This window comes from Paramisgurnus dabryanus, chromosome 4, assembly GCF_030506205.2.
Source record: "Paramisgurnus dabryanus chromosome 4, PD_genome_1.1, whole genome shotgun sequence".
NCBI lineage: Eukaryota > Metazoa > Chordata > Actinopteri > Cypriniformes > Cobitidae > Paramisgurnus > Paramisgurnus dabryanus.
The window spans coordinates 15,892,436-15,916,268 of record NC_133340.1 but is presented as its reverse complement, the minus strand read 5'-3'; the positions used below and the strand labels follow the sequence as shown (position 1 = coordinate 15,916,268).

The 23,833-nt window shown below is 38.2% G+C and overlaps 2 protein-coding genes across 9 annotated transcripts in view; both read left to right on the top strand.

Annotated features, from left to right (window-relative positions):
- Nucleotides 1-2,766, top strand: part of htt (huntingtin) — a 50,360-nt gene extending 47,594 nt beyond the window's left edge. For all 5 annotated transcript variants that reach the window (XM_065265504.2, XM_065265505.2, XM_065265503.2 and 2 more), the window contains one exon: nt 21-2,766. In XM_065265504.2, coding sequence (XP_065121576.1) covers nt 21-234 — 214 coding nt within the window. In that variant the 3' untranslated portion in view covers nt 235-2,766. The remainder of the gene's footprint in view (nt 1-20) is intronic.
- A 501-nt stretch (nt 2,767-3,267) lies between these two features.
- The window catches only part of rgs12b (regulator of G protein signaling 12b), a 66,893-nt gene continuing 46,327 nt past the window's right edge, over nt 3,268-23,833 (top strand). For 2 of the 4 annotated variants that reach the window (XM_065265185.1, XM_065265186.1), the window contains exons 1-4: nt 3,268-3,368; nt 4,363-4,479; nt 4,688-6,759; nt 23,071-23,181. In XM_065265185.1, the coding sequence (XP_065121257.1) occupies nt 4,828-6,759; nt 23,071-23,181 (2,043 nt within the window). In that variant the 5' untranslated portion in view covers nt 3,268-3,368; nt 4,363-4,479; nt 4,688-4,827. The remainder of the gene's footprint in view (nt 3,369-4,362; nt 4,480-4,687; nt 6,760-23,070; nt 23,182-23,833) is intronic. The other 2 variants (XM_073814263.1, XM_073814264.1) reach the window with 2 other exon arrangements.

Genomic DNA, 23,833 nt, shown 5'->3' with positions numbered 1-23,833 from the left:
TTAACTTCTTTCCCCTTTAGCCTGCCTCATGTCATCAGTCGCATGGGGAAGTCAGACACAGTGGACATTAGCCTCTTTTGTCTCGTCGCTATGGATTTCTACCGACACCAGATCGATGAAGAGTTAGACCGCAGGGCCTTCCAGTCTGTCTTTGAAATGGTTGCGTCTCCTGGTAGTCCATATTACCAACTGTTGTGCTGTTTGCAGAGCATTCACCAAGACACGTCATTATAATACAGAGCAGAGTAAAAATATTTCACATCAATTTGTCATCAATAAGATGGTAACAAATATGGCCAATACACTAAATTGAACCGGGACGTTAAGTGTTAACGTTACACACCGGGATGCATGGCAGCGAGAAATTATCTTGGATTGGATATGTGGAGGTGGATTGGTTGCTATGGCAGTATCCACGATATATATAAAGACATATTGGCCCAAATAGTTATTAGAGACCTAAACAAAGACACACATCCACTGAATGTTGCCACTAAGTGTAAACCAAAATACATCTGAATGCAAGTAACACCACTAGTCTTTATAATAATTAAAAAATACTACAACCATCAAAACAATGGACTTTAGAGTGTAACAGTATATAGCCTTTTCTTTTCCATAGTCTGTTCATCTAAAATCTGTGGCAAGACAGCACAGTGTAAGTATGCACTAGTTGCAGTTGTTTTCTGTTATGCAGTCTAAACTGACAATGTATCTCATTAGTAAAGACTAGGTACTAATAAACTGACTAAATGTTGCAAAGAATGTGGATTCAGACACTACAGAGATACATAAAGTTGCACGCAGTGGTTGATTTCCAATTTCCAGTTGGTTTTTCATACAGTTTCCATCTCCACAAATCCAAATTCTCCTGCTCCCACGAAAATTAAAGATGTTCTTTACAGACCCACCACCACTCCCCCAGTTTTAAATCATTCCTGTTGCATGGGTGACACATTATTTTGCTCTGTGTTTGCCAGCACTTGAAACAAAATAGAAATATATAAATTGTAAAATGAGTCTGTATATCCCCTTTAATGTGGGAGATGTTGGAATGACAAGAGTTTTGTGTATTTAAAGATGCTTTGTGTTTGATGGCAGTGCAGCGTTTGCACTGAAAGAGGTTTGAATTGTCTAAAACAAATACGATTTTTTTCCTCTTTAAATTTAGTTGTCTATATTTGTTGTTTTAAAGTTACAATTTATTTGTTTTTAAACAGAGGATGTGAATCTCTAAAGCCCTTTGTATGGTTTGAAATCGTTAAAATAGCAGCTCGGATCTGTATGACATAATGTGTAATTTACAACACATTTATCTTCAATTGTTTATAACATTTCTTTTAAGAGCTCAGGACGTTGATCTAGTGTAATGACGAAGTATGCGTTTTAATCTATAGAGTGTTTACATCATGTACAATTTGTGTAAAAGAAATAATATTTGTGATGAGTTGAATAAAATGTGGTGCATGACAACACCCATCAATGGAGATTAGATGATGTAAAGAAAGGGGCCATTCAAACCGAATGTGCGCAATAACCCAGCTTTTTCTCTTTCGGACGTGGGGGAAACATTATATTTTGTCTCTGTGGCATAGGTCCCTTCGCTGTAAATAGATATCTTGTATGTTAAATTGAAGCATGCTGTAGTCTGTTTTCAATACTGAATCAATATTTTGTGATGTAACGAGAATGGGGTGATAATTGTGATTGTTAGTCGGATGACGGACTACATGGGCACCACATAGCCTACTTCTAACAATGACAAGACAGTTTGGCAAATGCGCACTCATGGCATGCTTGTAAGTCTGCTACCATGAAGACCAACATTAACTGGTCATGTTTGCTAGCGTACAGACCACTAAATATATGTTATCTAAAATTGTAAGAAGTTTACTTTGTTATAGTGAAGAAGAACATGTACATAGCACTTGAAACTTGATATTTTCACTGCTCAGTAAAAGCCTTTCCTTCTTTAAAATCTATAGGCATATTCACTTATTGTGTTAATATTGCCCCATGCCTACAGGATTTCTCAACAGTGATGGTTTTACAGATCCATTAAATATTGAATTGACATCATTAAATGGGTTGTTCAGTAGCGGCTTTAAGGATGTTGTATTAAAATGTCAAAGTATTGATGGGCTGCAGGAATGAACTTGAATGCCTTTAACAAAAGCCACCATTGTGGCTGGACCAAACATGACAATACTGCAAAATTGTAACATTTGTTTTGTGTGGCTAACACTGTCATTTTAGATACATCAGCTAGTATAACCTTTTGTCCTGTTTAGTTTGTGTCGGGAGACTTTATATTAGAAGGGGAGGAGAAACCCTGACTGGTTTATTACATCTCAGGTGAAACTTTTTTTCATACCCAGCAAATGCAGGCAATACCCATTTGACGTTGTATTTATTTATTATTTTCAAAAGTAGGCATCTTTTAGTATTCAAATTAGTGTTCATCATAGTGAGATAAACACAATGGTGGGCAAGAATAGAATGGGTAACTCACAGTATGGTTTATTTTGGGAGGATGGCAGTTGTCCCTGCATACAAATAAACCCCACCCATCAGTCTAGGATGCCATGATGGTCTCGCGCCGGAGCTTTAAGAAAATCCCCTTTATTTGTTAAGCTCATCTCTGCAAGCTATGGACAGTACAAGAGGACGGAAAGTTAATGTATTTATTTTAATGGATTGTTATAATGTCTTAAACCACTAAAAAACTATACTATAGAAAATAATAAAAGATTTTAAAATGTATAATTTGCGTAATTGAATTTATTATTGCCTGACTGTTAATTGTTTTGCAGTTCTCAACTAGGCAGGTGTATTGATGGTTAATTTAAGCCATCTTTATAAATAAAAAAATCTTATTTGCACTGTATAAGGTAAACTGCTGCATCAGTTGCTATTGATGTATACCAACATGCATAGTTAAATAGCAAAAACTATTACTAATGTGGTGAGGAATTAATTACTAATAATTGACCAAGACTGTGGTTTAGTTTTAATTGCAACATTTATGTTTAAGGATAAAATATTTAAATACTTATAAACTGGCATCCACATGTTGTCGCACAAGATAAATTGTTGCTTATTAAATTAAAAGAAACTAAGTCTGCAAACTTTTACATTTTGCCATTCAAAGGTGCAACTTAATTTTTTTTTAAGTAAGTTGTTCAGTTGAAACAATGTCAAGGAATATCAAGGAATAGCTTCATACCGGTGCTGTATATTCCTCCTCCTTCTTCTCCTCCTGCTGTCCACACACCAGCTGCTGCCCTCTCCTTTTGTTTACTCCTTCTGCAGAACTAAGGTTACCATGCCATTAAACTTCACATCAACAGAAAACACATCTAAAGCAGGTAAGAATGATGTGTATCTACATAACTATAATGTACACCTCGGTATTCTCTGTAACTTACAGGCATTCTGTTCAACTTCCATTATTTCATCTGAGTAAAGTTTTTAGGAAGTGCTGGCTAATGTAGGTTAGCAATGTAGCCATGGGAATTTCTTGCGCGTTCTGCTGATGATAAAAGTTAGACGTAACGTAAAATATACTTTATTCAACTACAAAAATGTATCTGCGGTAATCGTCTTATTGCTTTATATAATACGTTTATGTTGGTGCAACAGTCTTGTCAGTAACTGGCTATTGATGCCTATAATTCAATACCGTTAGATGTTACTCACTGGCCAGCTGTTCCGCCGTAAAACAATACCGCGCTAGCTAAAACTGTCAAACTGCATTAAATATTTAATTCACTTGGATGTTTCTTATGTTAAGGATGTGCACGTTAGTGTTTTACTTTATCATTCCTCGCGCGTACAGTTTTGGACACCTGTAGCATAACTTTCGTGGTTAGTTTGCAAGTTACGGTCCAACTGATTTTGGGTTGTTGTGGTGATGATTGACAGTTGTGGAAACCAATGAGCGTTAAAAAATTTTTAGGGAAAGTTCCATTGTCATGGTTACACGAGGCAGTGGAACAATGGGAAAATGAAGGCGGGATCGTTCCGTTCAGCATGTGTGGATGAGTCCAGTTCGCAAAGTTATCGCATCTTTAGGTTTAGGAAAGTCTTGAGAACATACATTTAAAATATTTTGTATTAATCTATTATTAAATTTAATAGTCTACGTACGTTTACGTTTTACGCATGTGCATCTATTTTTGTTTATTATTTTTAAATGGCAGTACAGAGGTGTGTAAACGAACAGGACGAAAGTTCAACCATAGTTTAAAGTTTGCCAAAGTTTTTAAACCTACATGTTTATTGAAGTATTTATGTGACCTCGAAACTTTTGTCATGTTTTACCCTTCTGAGTGGTTTGTTGTTTTATTTTTAACTATATAGATATGAGTTATAGGAATTCTGCATTGTATCCTGTTGCCTAGCAACCGCCACTTTGCCTCTCACCTGAGCGGAGGCCTGAATCTGCCTTGTGATTGTCAGGTGTGTGTGAAAAGACAGGTAAGAAGCATTTACCTAAATGAAAGGCTTTCTATGCTAAAGCTTAAAACGGGATTAGGAACAAATGTGTTGTTTTAAAGCATTTTAATATATCCTTATAAATGCTAATTTAACATTGATCTTAGCTTCTAGATTTACATGCTATATGTCATTTAATGCTGTTAGCTGTCAATTTATTAACAAGTTTTCCCCTCTTTTCCTACTGAAGGTGTTCTGTAAACATTCAAGCATGCACCTGGTTAGTAACTTGCACAAGAGCTGTGGAGCAGGAAGTATGACATCATCACTCTACTGGTGCATTTAATGCTTCAACTCCGTGTCATTGTTTGAAACTGAGGTAAAAACAAAATGTTCAGACAATCAGAGCAAAACAGAAGGCGTGTGAATGCCCAGACTTCTGCCCGCATAAGAGGAGTTGAGGTTGCTAGGGGAAGAACAGGTTATGGCTTCACAGTTTCTGGGCATTCTCCATGTGTGCTGAGTTGCGTCTTGAAGGGCAGTCCAGCTGACTATGTGGGCCTTCATTCTGGAGATCAGATCCTGAGTGTGAACGACATAAATGTATGTAAAGCGTCTCATGAGGATGTGGTCAAACTTATTGGCCGCTGCACAGGTGTCTTACATTTGGTCATCGCTGAAAGCAATCATAACCTAGATTCATGTTCGAGCGATGAAGAACTGGGCATCCATGATCACAAGAGCCACTGGATAAGGCCAAAGATGGACTCAAAGACAATGGGAATAAACCGCGCAGAACGTGTTGTTGCGGAAATGCAGTCTGGTGGAATCTTTAACATGATCTTTGAAAATTCCAGCCACTCATCCAGCAGCTCAGAAAAAGCAGTGGCTTGTGCATCTGCCTCTAAAACAAGGGCCCTCTCAGAGCCTGACCTCCCTTTTGGTAACGTTAGCATCCGGAGGAGTGATCCCAACTTGCTTACTGAAGAAGAGATGTCCAAAGTGCTCAATGACGACTCTGTGTTTGTGGATATGTTTGAACAGCAAGATGAACTTGCTCTGCTGCAAACAGTCGACTCTGCGGGGATCCTTAATGTTGGCATGATTGTGGGTTATCTAGGATCTATTGAATTAGCTTCAACGAGTGCCAATTTGGAAAGTGACAGTCTGCAGGCAATTCGTGGGTGTATGCGACGTTTACGTGCCGAACAAAAGGTCCACTCGTTGGTCCTACTTAAAGTTATGCATGACTGTGTACAGCTCTGCAATGACAGAGGTGCTGTACTAGCAACGTATCCTGCAGAAAAGTTAGCATTCAGTGCTGTCTGCCCAGATGACCGGCGTTTCTTTGGCCTAGTCACCATGCAAGCCACAAATGACCATGCCGTATACAGGCGTGGTGAGGAGGAGCAAGGACTGCGAACATCTTGTCACGTTTTTATTGTAGACCCAGAACTGTGTCATCACAAGATCCATCAAAGTGTTTCCAGACGCTTTGGCTTTGACTGCACTCCAGACCCGGATACTGGTGGCTGCTTGGAGTTTCCACCAACTTCTCAGCCACTGTTACAGTTTGTGTCTGTGCTGTACCGGGATATGGGAGAATCTATAGAGGGTATGCGGGCTCGGGCTTTCCTTGATGGTGACCTGGATGCTCAGCAGAACAATAGCACAAGCAGCAACAGTGACAGTGGCATTGGCAACTTCTTGCCAGAGGAGAAGAATAACCGAGTCCTTTTGGTTGACCTAGGTGCTAACCCTGGTCGCCATATGCCCACTGGATTATGGGAGAACCCACCAGGACCTCGTAACCAAGGTGTACTAGGAGGTCTTCCACCACACCGCAATGGCTACCGCCCTGACCAGTTCCTTGACCATTCTCAGCCCAATCAGCATAGCCTTGCAGACCCACCTCAACTTTCTGGCAGGCATCTGAACTCCTCTTCAAGGCTGGATGTGTCAGGCCTTCCTTCACGCTCACACTACTCCGCCCATGGCAAGAAAGTGACAGGGGCTTCAGGCCAACGTTGGCTGCCCGTTCACGTTCTAAGAGACTGGCGTCAGGGACACAGTAGTGATCAGGAGTCTTATGCAGAGTCTACAGACGGATGGTCCAGTGCTAACTGTAGCACCCTGCCACCACCCATGAGTAAGATACCGGCTGATAGGTACCGTGCTGCAGGCGAGATTGCAGCTGCGCAGCCTCACCGGCTTCAAGCACAGAAAGATGAGTGGGCTAAAAAACTGTTTGGAGAGAAGAACCTACGGCAGCACCAGCAACAACAGAGCAATGGCAGAAGAAGTAAAGATTCAGAGAAAAAGGTAAGGGATTTTTCAACTTTAGAAAGCCCCCCGTTTTCTGTAAACTTTTGTGTTCAGATAAATAAGGCTATTTCATTCCAGAGTAATTGAGAACAAATTGAAATGCATTCAAAATTACAACATTCACTGATGTTACGAATTAGGAGTAATTAGTTAGTAATGGTTTCAAATTGGATTCTGGTTTATGAGCCAGAGAATGCAGATATCACATCTTCCTTGTTCAAATTGTCTTATCTATTTCGCTGCATTCAATTTAAAAGAAAGGTTTATAGGCCTACTTTCTATCACTAAAGTGCTAGCAATTTTGCAGTGTCACAGAGACTTTAGTGTCAAAAAGAAGAATTCTGTCAGCAAGGTGACATGCGTAGCCAAGCTGAAAATACCCTTCCTGTGTGCTGCTTCAGTTGCGCTTCCTCGCTTGGAAGGAAGATGTTAAAATTGACTATGAGATGAGAAGATTGACACAAAGCAGGTGTCATTTCATCCCCACAGTGGAAAATTTTTAGTTGAAATGGCTGTCAGCCATTGCTTTTCAGTATTCCTACTTTGATGTTGCCAACTTGTATGGATTCTAATGACGCTTTTCCATTGCATAGTACCTCATGGTTTAGGTCGGGTCAGCTCACTTCACATGGTTGGCTTGGTTACCTTTTCCATCAAGTTTAGTAACACTTCGGAATGAGAGGGATTATAGGCGTGTCGTTATATTTGCGCTGCCTACTGCTGTGGCATCATACAAGTGAGAGTGTTGTTGGAATGCTATACATCCCTATACATCCATTTATTTCTCAGTCCGCCACAAAATTAAAATGGACTATTACAAATAGATGTTTGCTCATTGCGTTTATCACTACCTCTTTCTCACATGACAGTTTTTGAACAAACACTTGTGGCGTCAGTCGACGCCGTCCGCTGAGCCTCATTTAAGTTGCATTTAAGCATATATGCGGACGTGCGCTTAGCGAATGTGCCGCCACCAACTGCATGTCTGGAAAAAACTGGTATGGTGTTCCTGATTCTCAATCTGTGTGTGTTTTCATTGCTAAAAGGGAGTTTGGGAACTTACAGCAAAGCAAAGATGACAACAGGTTTACTTGAGACAGCGCAAGCTAGCACGAAGGTAAAGCTAATCTTTTACATTATAGAGGGTATGCATCGACGTCACTATAACACATGAACACACCCCCTTAGGAAAGAATGAGTGGCAAAGCATTGAACAAAATGCCTGAGTTTATTAGAAAGCGGCAGTATAACTGACAATTATCATCTTAAATTGAATTTAGTTGGTCTTGGCAGTAACCCTAACAACTTGCCAAACAACCATTTGTCTGGGGTTGCCAGCATGTTTGTCTTGCCTAATGCTACCAAACAATAGCTAAAAATTCTTGTTGAATCTGTTTGCACAGTCAATCAGACAACAATTTTCTTCATTTTAGACACGTTTTTGTGGATTTCACGCTACATTCTAATGCTGTCGCCTCTCACTTTTTTGCCACTCAGTGCGTGAAACTGCAGTCACTTCCGCCAAAGGTGATGGCACGTGCATACCCTCTATAGCGATGGCGCAGGTAAAGATGATTCTCTCAGACCAATCAGTGATCTACAGTGTTTTACTAAAAAAAGTATCTGGTACTATGTCTTGCTCCCAGTGGAAAAGCCCCCAAAAGTAAGCTGACCCGACCCAAACCATGTGGTACTATGCAATTGTTTGTGACTCTACCTGTGAATACCAAGCAGACGTAATTTTTTGTGATTTTATGTTTTTCTACATAAAATCATCCTATATAAACTAAAGAACGTTTTATAAAAATATAAATTTTATATCTATAATGGGGGTGTATAATATTGGGTTATTAACACGGTTTAAGAGTTTCTTTATGCTAAACATAGGCAAAGTGTCAAAAAAGCAGTTGGACGTATGACAGAATATTTCTGTGCCGTATGCATTTGCCAAGGTTTGTACCAGTTTCAAAGTTTTTTTTGAAAGATTCATCTGTAACAATCTTGCTTTATTTATTTTATGGGTAGTGCAGGTGGTACAGTGGAAGTCCTTATATGGGCACACACCAACCAATAGCTGACACGAAATCAGCAGTACCAAAGAAGTGTGTTGTTCTTTGTGAGGGAAATTTAGGCTTTCACCCAGCCTTATGGAAACAATGGATAAAGTTTGTTTATTCATAGTAGCAGGGGTGTTGTGCGTATGTTTTTGTTTAATGCTGGATTTCATTAAAATGGGCTGGTCCCAACCGGGTCATGAGTCGTAGACTGTAAGTAAAATTTCATCAAATGTCTGTGTTTTGTTGGCATTGTAAGTGCATATAATGTTAACAACACAATCATGTAGTGAATCTTAAGTTGTCCAGAGATAGTTTGATCATTTTTCGTGTGTATGTTTATGTTGCTTGCTCATGAATCACTTTGTCTGCGGTATGCCACCAAGAGCTCCAAAGAATCGGTAAAGCTGATCTGTCTTAAATCTGATAAAACTAAAGACTCTTTGGATATAGGAGGGATGTAATACTGCTTTATAGGTACTTAAGATTAACATGAGATAAGCAGAAACTGTGTGTGTTATGTGAGGTGTAATATTGACTGAGTAAGGTCTTGTCAAAAATTGAAATTAAAGTCAATGAGTGAAATCTTTGATGCTCCTAATCTCATAATTACGAGACTTTAGCCTGCACAGACTAGGGTTACATTTTCTTGGGGCACAGTAGTTTAGGTAATATGTTTGTAATTGTGTTTCTCCTTAAAGTAAAAGCAGACTAGGGGCTGTCAGACTTGAAAATAAAAATAAAGCGCCAATAAAATTACCATAAAAGCAGTTCACATACTTGTACAATCTATTTCAGGTCTTCTAAAGACATAGGAATGCCTTAATAAAGAGGAGACTGAAGCTGAAGTCATTACTCACTGAAAATCCTGTCTTTTGTTGTAGCTCTGACATCTCATTTGTGGTTTTGCATATTCAAACTTGTGGCTTCATGATAAAAAGACGTGAAAACCAGCAGCATTGATGTAAAATATGGTGTGATGTTTCTTGATGCATGAATGAAGTTAGATTATGTACATGTGTTAATGTGATTTAAAAGCTTCTTTTGAAGGGCTAAGAATTTGCTGAGATCAACTACTTAAAGGAATAGCTCACTTTATGAACAAATGTACTCCCCCTTATGCCATCCCAGATGTGAATGACTTCCTTTCTTCAACTGAACACAGACAATTAAAAGACCATAGTGTAATCTTTTTATATGGGGGCTCCAAAATGCACAGACATCCATCATTAAAGTAATCCAAATGACTCTAGTGAGTTAATACAAGGATCCCCAGGGGCCTCAAGGAGGTTCTCGGTGGTCCCCAGAAAATTTCAAAGAAATACTTACTCTCATTTCGTGCTATATCTATATTTGCTTTGTATCTTTGTGTTTTCCTTAGAGTCCCCTTTATCTCACTGGGGTTTGTTAGACAGAATTCTTTTTCAAAGCTGCAGTACAAATTTCAAATTGAAAATGCTTCAAAAACAACTTTAGGTTTATAAAGTACATCCAGCTTTACGCTAAGTGTATCTTATTATTTATTTGTTATACATACATAAATATACGGGGTCCCACACAAAAGGTTCATCGTATTTGTGGGATGCTTGGCATCATAAAGGTTAAAAACCATCTGGGTTAATATATATGCCTACTGAAATAAAACTATATGTTTATGAGGGAAGTGGATTTTTATTTTGAGCTTGGCAATATGTTGCGTGCATGTGTTTCTAAAACAAAAGTGTCTGGCTTGAAAAGACCTACAGTAAATATATAGTGTTATGAAGCTGTATGCGAAAGCAGCATAAACATTCTGCCCAAAACCATGAGTTTGGAACAGCATGACTGATGATTGAAACTTTAAATTTTGGTGATGTATATGATCAGGATTTTTTTAAGTGTAATGTTTGTGGCTGAACTATGAATACGATACTAAGCATTGGCAAGCACAAGTCTAACACAAAGACACATCAACTTTAAATAATAAGCTCTTTGTTCTGCACTATTTTTCCTACATCAACAGTTGTCTTTATGTCTGTGCTGCTAGTTCAGAAACACCTTTGCATTTGTAGGAAATGAGTAAATCCCAGAACCACTCCACAGGAGCCAACTATGATGACCACAGGCCCAAAACGTTTTCCTAATCTTTGTAAGTCGCTATGGACAAAAGCATCTGCTAAATGCTTAAATGTAAAACAGCAAAACAGACAAGACTGATTGGATTTTCCAGAATAGCATTATTGCTGTTATATGCATCATTTGTGATATGATGATAGCTTCAGGGCCTGGTAGGCACAGTAAAAACATTACAAGCAGTGTTTTAGTTATTGAAATCATTCTCTGCTTGTTAGCCGAACCAATCTCAATGCTTACAGTATACAGTGGCAAGAAAAAGTATAAAATGTAATCTGATCTTCATCTAGCTCAAAGGTAAAAATAATAACACAAAATTCTGATCTTTCATATCTTTATTGAGAACAACCAAAAAACCTCATAGTGCTTGTGGAAAAAGTATCCGTACCCTTGGAGTCAGGTTTTAGCACACCTGGAATCTCATTAAGATAACGACCCAAAACACCAGAGCAAGTCCACAACAGAATGGCTTCAGAAAAACAAAATCCGCCTTTTGGAGTGGCCAATACAGATCCCAGACCTCAGCCCAATAGAGATGCTATGGATTGACTTTATTATTTTTTTTTTATTAGATTTTTTTGATCAACAAATGCATTGGTCATGTTTGCACATGAAAACATAAAAACGTATAAGTACATACATACAATTATGCATATACACATACAAAAGCATTCAAAAAGAGAAAAAAAAGAATATTAATACAAAAAAAAAAAAAAATTCCATTACACTTTTATTGACCAAAAGGTGTAGGCTGAAGCAAAAGCTTATTAAGCCCACCCTTAACTCCATACAAGCAGCAGTAATTTTTATTATTTAATATGGCGAAATAAAATATTTTCAGTATATATTTAGAAGTACATGCATTATCATTATTATTGTTATTATTTTCACTATTAATTTTATCATCGCTATTCAATATATCTTTTCAATACCAATCCTTTATAAAGTATTTTAAATTGTATTAATGACCTGGCCTTTTTTAACTCATCCGGGAAGCTATTCCAAAGCTGAACACCTTTATTTGATGGACAGTTTCTTCTTAAATTTGTTCTACAATATGGTATATTTGACGAGGGCCATACACATAAGGGGCCCTATCATACACCCATTATTCTTTGAGATTAATATAGGCTATCCATACATTTACAGCAATTAAAAACCTGCTAATTTAACTTCCATGACTGAAAGAAAATTACTTTTAAAGAGATTCAAAGGTTTTAATACAAAAATGAAAAAAAATGTATGCAATTTTTTTAATCTCCATCTTAAACTGGTGGTCGTCTTCCTCCACTTAGTTTTTCAGTTTAAAAATTCCGCCATCTAAATAGGGAATCGGCATGGCACGAGCGCAACTGGCTTTTAAGGGGAATGAGAGATGACTCTCATTGGTTTATTGCATGTTACGCCCAACACACCCATTACTCATTACGAGAATAGGGGAATATGTTTGTATATATACTTGAGTTCGATGAAGATCAGATCACATTTTATTACGAATTTATTAAAAAAAACCATGAAACTCCAAAAGGTTCACATACTTTTTCTTGCCACTGTATGTAGGTTTGCAGTTGTCTTGAAATGGTCATTAGTGTTACTTGTTAAATCAGACATCAACCTTATTCTTCAGATTAGGAATTTTAAATGATCTAAACTGCGGTGTTTGCCTTGAGGACAAAATGTCAAAAATCACATAGGATGTACCTCCTTCAGAGTATTGGGGGTTGTTTTAACCTGGCCAGTAACCAACCATCTAGCAGTGACCTAGCAACCAGCTATAACTCTCTACAACAACATAGAAATGTGCTAAAAAGCTCTCACCTGGCAAAATGTACAATTTATTATTCAGTGTGCATTCTAGGTAAGAGCTGCTGACATAGTGACCATAGCCCATCTGTCTCACACAAGTGATAGCAACCATGACTGCTGAAGGGGTGTGAGGTTTCATAGGAGGATGAGGTTTGATAGTGTACAGTCAGTCAACAGTAAGGGTTTTAAATGATGTTATTTATTAATAGCAGACAGCTGATACATCTGAGATGAAAAGCAGCTGAATTTTCTGTCTTGGATTAGCAACATGTCACAGTTATTAATTTCATTGTTTTGGTATAAAGTGTGTTTCTGTTTTAGAAAGTCACGAACAAGATATTATAAACATAAAACTTTCCTGTTGTGCGCATGTTGTTGTGAGTTTGTGTTGTGAGTACTTGCCAACAGGCGGCACTGTTTCACTGTGTCTTGCTGTTTTACGGTTGGACATCAGCAGTATAAAGATTATTCTTCTCATTTCTCCTTCTCCATTTTGACTCTTTAACACATTTCTGCATTTTAGAATGATTATTCGTGTAGTTTATAAATGTGGTTTACTCTATGGTTGTGTGTACACGAGCAGTTAATGTGTCACGTGCACAGTCATAGCACAGTATTTGCATTAAGCATGCAAAAGAAGCAGCATTTATTTTTAAGATATATAGGAAAATTATAAAGTCAATACCAATGATTGAATGAAGTCTATTTCTTAGTCAAATAGTTGTTGTACTGTTATAATAAAATGTATAGCACAAACACCATATAGGCTACAGTACTGTAGCAATATACTGTAGCACAAACACACTTGTCAGGTAAAGCAATATTTTTATTTTATTTTATTATAGACCATTAGATGCATTATTCAAAATTAGGAGAAAATTAAGAGTCGTACTTGTTGTCTAAACTGGTGGAACATGTCTGCACCTGTGATTAAGTTATTTGTTAGGACACCTGTGTGAAATTGATATTACAGATTTCATCTAAAAGACACCAGTTGGTTAAAGGTAACTTCAAAATGTTCTCATTAATATTATTAACAGATGTATTAGTTAACTTGTCACTTCAAGACGTGAAAGAGATCTTTGCTCTGTACTTGTGCTGAATGTCAGGCTGTGTCGGTCAAGAGCAGCTGCAAGTAAAATGAAAGTTTAAACTGTCAATATTTTATGCTCGGAAACAATTTTTTACAAATATCAGTGGTTGTGAGGATGTTAGGATAATTGAAAAACTTTTGTCCAAGAATTTAGATTTTTAGACTTTTCAAATGTCAAGGTACAAGCACAATCATGGGCTTTTATTAAGAAGTTAACAAGTATAAACAATAAACATGATCTCACTTTATCCGGTGAAACCTATGGTCTTTATGGCTCAATAAAATTATTATTTTTTAAATACTGAAAAAAAAAATGCTACTACTGGGTAGGCTGGGTACACTTTCTGTGTCAGGTGGTACAACCAATGTAAAACTAGATAAAAAGGAATTTTATCAAACACATTTTATTTGAATGTAAAAGGTAGTATAATAATAATAATAATAATATTTTGTTACATTTATATAGCGCTTTTCTGCAGAACTCAAAGCGTTTTACATATGAAGAGGGGATTCTTCTCAACCACCACCAATGTGCAGCATCCACCTTAAAGGTGACATAGAATGATTGAACGGGGTATTTATCCTTGTTCTGTGATGTGACATGTAGACAAACTTTTTTTTGTTTGGGTCTGTAATGCCTTAGAAGCTTCCTAAAAACCTCTCTCAGAAAGCTATATTAGGGTGGGGGATTTTAAACAAGTGGTTTTGCACCTATTTGGCTCCCCCTACTGGCTTAACTTGCAATCTCATTACTGATTGGCTGACTTTGCTGCCACTCAAAAAATGTAGCCAATTATTTTAAAGTGGAGGGGCAGTGAGATGCCTGTGATGTCAGAAGCATCAGTTTTTCAGATTGGGCCTTTTTCTGGCTGACATTTCTAAAAGATGAATTTCTATGAGATGATGTTTAGCATGTCTAGCACTTTTTGTATGTTCGTGAATGCGGGTAGACTACCATTATTCAACAAAGACAAGTTAAAATGGTTTTCATTCTCTGTCACCTTTAATTTTATAGTAGGGGAGAGCATGGTAAGTTCTCACACTTTTCACACTGGGGTTTAGAATAACCTGGGGTTAACTATTTCTAATGTGAAAAGCATGTGACAACTTGCCCCAAACTAACATGTGTGCTAATAAGATTTTGTGCTTTTGAGATAGAGCCTCTAGTGTTGGAGTTATGAACAGTGTGACAACTTACCCCGCTCTCCCCTACTCACATTTAATAGTTTGAGTTGTATTACATTTTACACCTTTTCAGGACTATAATGTTTAATGCCACTATCAAATAAACAATCAGCCTGACACAGGAAACTTTGTTAACACGTTGTTGTAGTGTTGCATTATAAAGTGTTTAGATGTTTTTGCTTTGATTATACATCTAAGACTTCTATATTTGGGTTAATAGCTTTGGAGTGAGCTTTAAGCCTGTGCTTTGCTTGAAGCCTGTGCTGTGCTGTTGTACAGTCTTTGGGCAAGGAGAGAGTTTTGGTCACAGATGGACACAAAGAGAGACTAAGATGGGGATAAATGGATAGAAGATATGTTTATACTGACATGTCTTAGTTTGGTTTGCCATCCCCTCTTCTTAGATGAAGTAAACAGGAAAGAAAGCTTCTCAGAGCTCCTCATACTGTAGATAGCTCCTCCCTGATAAGTCTAAGAACTCTAAATGCGGCACACAGTACATCCCTGCTTCCCACAGGAATCCATGATGTTATCTCAACACAGAGATTAACACAACTACACCTTAAAGGAACAGTTCACTCAAAATAAAAAATGCTGCTATTGCCAAAATATAAAGAAAAAAAATGCTCTTTCTTCCCTGCCAACAATGCTATAGAAAAAGATTAGTCGACGCCCCGACGATTAATTGCATTCTAAGGAATCCTCTTAAGCGGTCTTCCAATTGACCTATGTCTAAGCCACGCCCCCAAACATGATGGGCCAATCACAGGGCGCATAGCTTACCCAATCCACTCAGACATTCTCTGCATATCACATCCATTGAAATGCATTGCAGTTAGTCAGTTTTCAATCGTTTTTGTGTTTTTTCTTGTCATTTTAAGTTTAAAATGGTCAAACGGTGTGCATGGGTACAAGTGTCTGCTCTGGATTAAAGGATAATTCCGGTATTTAACACTTCTCATTTCAGGTTTGTTTTGGATGAACTACAGTGATGGACACAGAAATTTTGACAATGGGTCGTGTCTTGAGTTTTTGACTCGTTTAGAAGCGTCTCTTGACTGCTTCAGAATGGAAGTCAATGACCATGCACAAACATGTCATTAAAAAAACACTTAACGTTCATTTTCAAAACTGTGCTACTCACCGAGTGGTTTGTGGTGTTCGTTGATGATTAAAAACAAGTTGTGTAGCGAAATACAGTTTCTGTCGTGCTTTATTTGGCATTTTGTAAAATTGCATTGACTTCTCTTGGAAGACTCATTGCTCGCTGATATATCACTCCGCCGCCGGGAAACAGAAAAGGGTCTGTTTACATGTGGTTGTAGTTTTTTCGCTCGGTTTCTCTCAGAAGAAATTTTTCCCATATTTGATGGCTCAGTGACCAGCTTTAGGTTTGAAGTTGAGCTCGATTGTGACTGGCTGCGTCCGAAACCGCATACTGTATAGTAGGTACTGAATAAGATAAAGTACCTACTTACTTGCCGATAAAACAGTAGGTACTGTATAGTATGAATTCTGGTAGTATGAATGAGATTCGGACGTACTACATCCGCCATGTTGCTACATCACGTGACATACGTCATCATTACGTTATGTCATTCCAGGGCGAAAACAGCCGCATGCCTCTACTTCTTCATTGGATAACTCCTCTGCCTGGGCATCATGGGTTAGTGAAGTGTCCATCGTATGCACACTGCAAAATCTAACCGGAAGTAGTAGGTCATCCGGGTACTTTTCGCATACTGTTTTTCGAATACTATGTATTCGGACATACTACTCTCCTCCCCTACTGCATTTCGCGTACTATATAGTATGAAGTAAGCGGTTTCGGTTGCAGCAGCTGTCTATACGCTAGACACCGAGCGTACTTGTATGGCAAAGTGGTTGTCGCCATCAAGTGGTTGGGAGTGTACTAACGCTTCAGACTCAAATATAGAGTGGAAGTATATACGCGGTTGTGAGGTATCTGAAAAAATAGTTCCACTATTGCAAATAACACGGATTGAAATCATACATTGCGCCAATATATTTGTTTTTAATCATCAACGAACACCACAAACCACTCGGTGAGTAGTACAGTTTTGAAAATGAACGTTAAGTGTTGTTTTAAGTACATGTTTGTGCATGGTCATTGACTTCCATTCTGAAGCAGTCAAGAGACGCTTTTAAATGAGTCAAAAAGTCAAGACACGACCCACTGTCAAAATTTCTGTGTCCATCACTGGAGTTCATCCAAAACAAACCAGAAATGAGACTCAAAAGTGTTAAATACCGGAATTATTCTTTAAGTTATGCGGTAGACCACAACACCAACTAAACGTGGATAAATTAAACAAGCTTGTCTACATCAGTTCTAAGTCAACAACGTATTTGAACGTTATCTTTAACATCTCTAACGTAACGATAGCCTAACATTAGAAAATGTTAACATTAGCTTCTAGCTGCGTTGCACGTCATGTCACTTAGCTTCATAAACGTATCTGTAAATAACCGAGACAATAAATGTTATTTGTAATCGCAATGTTGTGCTGAATGATTCATGTAAATACTGTAGCACCGAACTAACGGAAAGGTACTATTGGTAAAGATATTAAAAAGGCTTAGACCTGTACATATTTAATTTGATCATGATGGCAACGAGAAGCGATTTTCGTGTTTACACTGTGACCTGTAATTTTTTGCCTGGAGCTGAAGCTTTTCATCGACCTTCTCAACAATAAAATTATTAATACAACTCTCCAATGCATGGTTAATGCCCTTTTGGTGACTTCGAGATGAGATATAGACGGTTTCATCGGACGCACGTGATACACGTCTGGATCCGAACCTTACTTCCGGTTTCGTTTTTTTAATGGTCTGACTAGTTGCTAAACTGATCTCTTGAACAAATGCCTCGTCGAAAATAACAAATGTTTTGGTTTCCTAGGTAATCTATGTGTTGTTTTGTTTGCTTGTTGTATATAAATAAACTTTGTTTAAAGAACTTTGTTGTTATTTATTATTAGCGGAGTTTACCGGAAGTTACGTGCGGACCGCGACAGCGGCTTGTTTATGTTGTTACTGCTGAAACGGTCTATAGTCTTTCTGTCTCCAAAAATCATCAATTGCCTCCTGTGAAATGTCTCCTACTGTGACAGCTGCCATAGCGCCTGTCACCGAATGTTGATTGTTTGTCCGAGTGAGTGGAGGGGGCGTGGCTTAGCCATAGGTCAATTGGTTGCCGCCGAACCAGCTCATTACCATAAAGTTGACCTGATTTCAACTCTCCTCGATGCTCACACCATCCAAGACGCACCGCGATTCTGATTGCCGTCCTCGCTGCCAGCTCTCATTGAAAATGAATGACGCTCACCTGTGACAGTGTGAACAAACAGTTACTCAGTAGTAGTGTTTTAGTGACACACAATCTAGATCTAGTATCCTGCCACCCAGACAGGTTTTGATTGTATAATTGATTGATTTCTGGATTAAAACAGTACAAAAAAGGACAGTAATCCAAAAGGATAACATGCTAAAGAGTAAAAATACTTCCTGGTATTTCCAGCACGGTCCTTGGTGTTACACACAAAAAACAATAAACAGAAAAAGAGTCCAGACTAAAAACATACAGTACTATGAAACAAAAGATAAAACATCATAACAAAACAAACTAAAAAACATAAAAACAAAAAACGCTATAATGACTCTCCAATTTTTCAATAACTTTTCACCTTGTCCAATGTTTTTTTGCATTTTTTGCATTGTTTGGTTGCAGAATGTAATATCATTCGCTCTACCTCCTGAGCAACCATTTTGTTTTCAGTTGGTTTGTTCGGGTTTAAGTACAGATGTTTGCATTTATATACATAAAATTTGAGAGCCCTCTATCATCTGTTTCTCTAGCACATATTTGTCCTATCTGGTTATGTGATGGTTATGTTTCCTTTCATGGTATGTTTGCAATGCAAGTTGTATCACCTTGTCTTTGCATACTTTGCTTGGAAAGCATTGGTATTATCAATTTGTGTTACTGAGAGCGATCACGTTGTGTAAATGTCCTCATTAGCATAAAATGCGAACACAAGTATGTACTGACCTGGCCCTCATGTGCATGTAGACACTTGTGTTGGCATGTTTGTGTGTATGTGTATGCATGTGTTTGTTAGCACTTGATGTGTCATAATGATGAGGCTGAACACACACAGTTCTCTGGGTATCTAGGCAACACAGAAGATCCATTTGGTTACGCTGCTCTTGACATCTGCACAAAATCAGCCTCTAAACTTTAGCCTATGAAAATGATCCCTTCTCTATCAGTCTGCCTGTCTATGTCTCTGTCTGGCTGTCTTTTTCTATGTGCATTTGTCCTAACATCATTGAATAAAACATGGTGTCATGTCAAAAGGCATTTGTTTGGGCTTTTTTGTTGGGGCACAACTTAGGTTATCCAGCTTTACAGTAGTAGTACTTCCGACAGTGTAAACAAACACTGTGGCTGTTTGACTGAGCTGCCCAACATTACTGCATTGGCTCAATAGGGTTGACTTTTAGTATTATTCATACACAAGGAAAGGGATTCTTAAGTTAGGAAGTTACCTAAGCTAATCTTAAAGTCCCCCTCTGGTAAAAATCTAATTTTTATTGATGTTACTATGGCTGGGTCCGAAAACTCTAAATTGCTGCCTTCTGCGGCAGCATTCCAAGGCAGGAAGGCATCAAGGCATGTTCGATTACAATGTTAGGTTTACTTCCTGGCTCCTGAGATGTTGTCCCACAATTCTATGCGTGTGTTGGTCAAGCCTGGTCGAGTACGAAAAAATAAAATGGCGGCCAAGAAAGCGTCTGGTCTGGAGCACAAATTTAGTCTAAATAAATGTATGTTTTCACTTTTTACACATTTTAATTGCATTTTTAGCGAGAAATTACTATTGTAGCTTTCAAATATGTGATTAGTTATCACAAAAGTGCTCTCTGTTTAAATTTTAAACACGCTGCCTTTGAAGTGTGTCCGAAAGAGGTTCTCTTAGCTGCCTTCATGCCTCCGAAGTCATTGCCTCATGAGGCAGCGAGGCAACAAGTCAGCTGCCTAAGTTTTGGGACGCAGCCTTAGTCTATGTGATGTTTTAATATGCTTTAAGACAAACCTTGGGCAAATTCATCATTCAACACCATTGCTGAGTATTTTCGAAGTAAGTTTTTATATAATAGTCTCATTCCCGCGGTTTGAAATTGCCTTCGTTTCCTACGTCACAAACTTTTAACCAATCACATCATCACAGTTGAATGCGTAGATCATTCAGTATATTAAATCATATATAACCATAAATCATATTATGGGCCCTATTTTAACGATCTAAGCGCATGGTTTAAAGCGCACAACGCACAGTCTTAAGGGGTGTGTCCGAATCCACTTTTGCTAATTTAACGATAGGAAAAAGGGCTTGTGCACCTAGCAGGGTTGTTCCTATTCTCATAATGAGTAATGTGTGTGTTTTGGGTTATGTGCAATAAACCAAGACAGTATTCTCCCATGCCCTTTAAAAGCCCTTGCGCTGGTGCCATGCCAATTCCCTATTCTGTTGGTGGAAAAACTAAGAGAAGTCGTTTTCCTTCAGTCATGGAAGTAAAAAAGCAGGCTTCTAATTGCTGTTTATGTATGGATAGCCTACAGCAGTGGTGCCCAACCCTGCTCCTGGAGGGCTACCGTCCTACAGACTTTAGTTTCAACCCAGCTCCAACACACCTGTCTGTAATTATCAAGCAACCCTGAACACCTTGATTAGCTGCTTCAGCTGTGTTTGATTGGGGTTGGAGCTAAAATCTGCAGGACGGTAGCCCTCCAGGAACGGGGTTGGGCACCCCTGGCCTACAGGATAGCTGACATGACACAACGACAGTCATTTACAAATATCCAAGAAATGTTTTGATCTCTAAAAATACTTTATTTGTAACAAACAGGAGATAAAGAATTTACAAACGTGTGGAGACGTTTCAGCACTCGGACAGCCCCATACTTAAAAAGGTTCTCGTTTAGAGGCGCATATTACTAACGCATATTTTAGTTGCCTCAAAATAGCAACGCCCCATGTTCCAGCAATGTGCCTGAACACACCTCGTTTTTGGACCAGCCCGCCCATGGTCGCACAAATGGGCGCAAATCCATTTTTTGTTATTTAAAAAACCTGACGCGCTGGACATGAAAATGATAACTGAGCCGGGCTGAAAATAGCAAAAACACTTGCGTCTCGCATTGTGCTGCCGGGTGTATGACGGGGCCCTACGTATGATTGCTGCATAGACTCAGTGCTGAAATGACTGCAGCACTGCTGCTTCAGCTTTACTTCATGCAGTGTGAATGCTTTAACCTGTTAACTTCAGCGCTAAAGAAATTTAGCTGTAAACATGCAGTTCACGTATGCATTGTGTGAAACCGGACTTAGCAGTTATGTGTCTGAAACTGCCGAATGTAGCATCTATTAACATATACATCTATGGTCTGAGGTGGTGCAAAAAAGTGAAGGGCAGGAATCAATTTGCATATTCATATATATGGTCTGAGCTATTGGATTGAGTAGAGGCTGGACTAATTCGCATATTCATAGATCCCCATATGCTAAACGGGTCAATGGTGTAGAGTTACATTCAAGCTGTTTTAAAGCATTAAGAAATTACTGTCACATTAAAAACTGGTAAATATGATATTATGATGCTCAAAAATGAGTTAAAAGTGATAAAAATTAAAAAATTAGGTGCAAGTCTAATCCCAAACCATATGTGCGGCAGACCTTTATGTGAAAACGTGTTGTGTACTATTATGAAAGTGACCATATTTATTTGTCTGGCGGATGGTTAAATGAGCAGTTCCAGAGTTATGGATGTGACATTTTCAGTCAAAAGTTAAAATATTATTTCTCAAAGAATGTATTTATTACAAATATATCGAACCATCTGTTTATATTTTCCTAAACTCCTGATGATAGGAGTCCAGACATCAGGAAAAAATCAGTCTATACTCATGTTTTCTATTATAGAAAAGGGAAATATACATGTGTTATGGATGTGAAAAAGTTTTTGGGAGACAACATACTTTGTCGGAATTCTGTGATTTAAAATGCACAAACCAGAAGCAACCATATTTTATATCCTCAAGGGCTGAGTAAACTCTCTGCACTCTCAGAAGCTCAGGTTCATGTGATCCTGCGCTCTCAGTAAATGTTCCTCTCAGAATGAAATAATGAAATCAAACAGAGAGAGGACAGTTTGTTAACATACTTCGGCCAAACACTGCTGGTGGGCCTCAAAGTGCCTTTTGGTGGGCCGCGTAGACAGTGTCTACTGCCAATAAATTTTTTATTTCTTTTTTAGTTGACAGATCTTGTTATTCACAGATCAGATTGTTCTTGTATATGAATGAAAATGCTCAGTCAAGATGCCTGGTTTAAAAGCCCATTTATGTTTCAATATCGCAACACCAGGCATTCTTAGACCTCAGCAGCTTGACAGTGACACGGATGGCTTAGTGCTTCATTTTTTTATGCCTTTGTACATTTTTAAATTTCTTTTATTCTGTGTTTAATACTGTTATATTTGGTAAGGTGGTCATTTTTCTGTTTGCTTGATTTAGTTGTTCGAAATAAAAAACACTCCGATATAAAGTCAAATTCTAAAAGACAGTAAAATGACCAATCATCATTCACTTTTTTATGTGATATGATGTTGTTATTATCACAAACACGCGCCATGTAGCAAAATCTTATTCAAACAGTATTGCGAGATTTCAAATCCATAGCCCAGCAATAGTTACAGCCATGGCGCAATCCGTAGCTCCCTATTTTCCTCTATATCCATTTTTTTGTTTTTTTTTGAGGATATATTCATACATTTTATGCACAATAAATGTTCATTTAGTTTTATCAATTTTCTTTGTTTTTACAGTTTCCATATTACTGTAATTATATTTTGTTTTATTGAACCCATTTGGCCAAATGGCCACATTGCTTTCTCAATTTTGGCATCAGCCATTAAAAAAAACCTATATCGTAAATGTAAATATAAAGACTGTCTCTCTGTGTTTCTCAGGGTGGAAGGTTCAAGGGCATCACTATGGGCTTTCCTCAGCGTTCCTCTGGTAGACGATCATTTGGGCGTTCCAAGCGTATGAGTATGGCTCGCTCACTCGATGACCTTGAGGTGAGTTTTCCCCATGCTCATTCCATTTTTGCTTTTCCACCTTATTCTCTTTATCTTGCTTTATGACACAAAACTTCCCAGCATTCCGATCCTATCACCCGGAGGGTTGGGAATGATTACATAAAGAATGAGTGACCTACGCAATACTTTAGAGAATAGAAACTTCCAGGCATGCAGACACAAACAAGTAAACAGAAACACAGACAGTCAACCCTCAGGAGAACACGCACTCCAGGGACCTTATTTATTAAATGATCACTGTGCAGTAAGGATAATCCAGTGTATTAACAGCTCTGGTCACACTCGCACGCGTGAGTTTAATTTTAGACCGTGCAGTCAAAGAGAGTGCATCTGCGTGTCATGTGACGTGCACACAAGTACGGTGACGGCAAATTGTCATAGCAACGGAGGAGACTGCGAAATGTGGATGGTGTAATTTTCAGATGGAAGAGCTCAGGGGCATGAAAAACACTGACAGCACGTCACATCTCATTCTGGTCTTTGATAGCCAGCGTGCCAGTGTATATTATTCCTTCATACATTTTTATATGTGTTATTAAACGCTTAATTTAAAACATAATGAACCTTAATGTGTAATTAACATTCATTTGTAAGTCTTACATTGTCAGGGAAAAAGCAATTCATATTACTA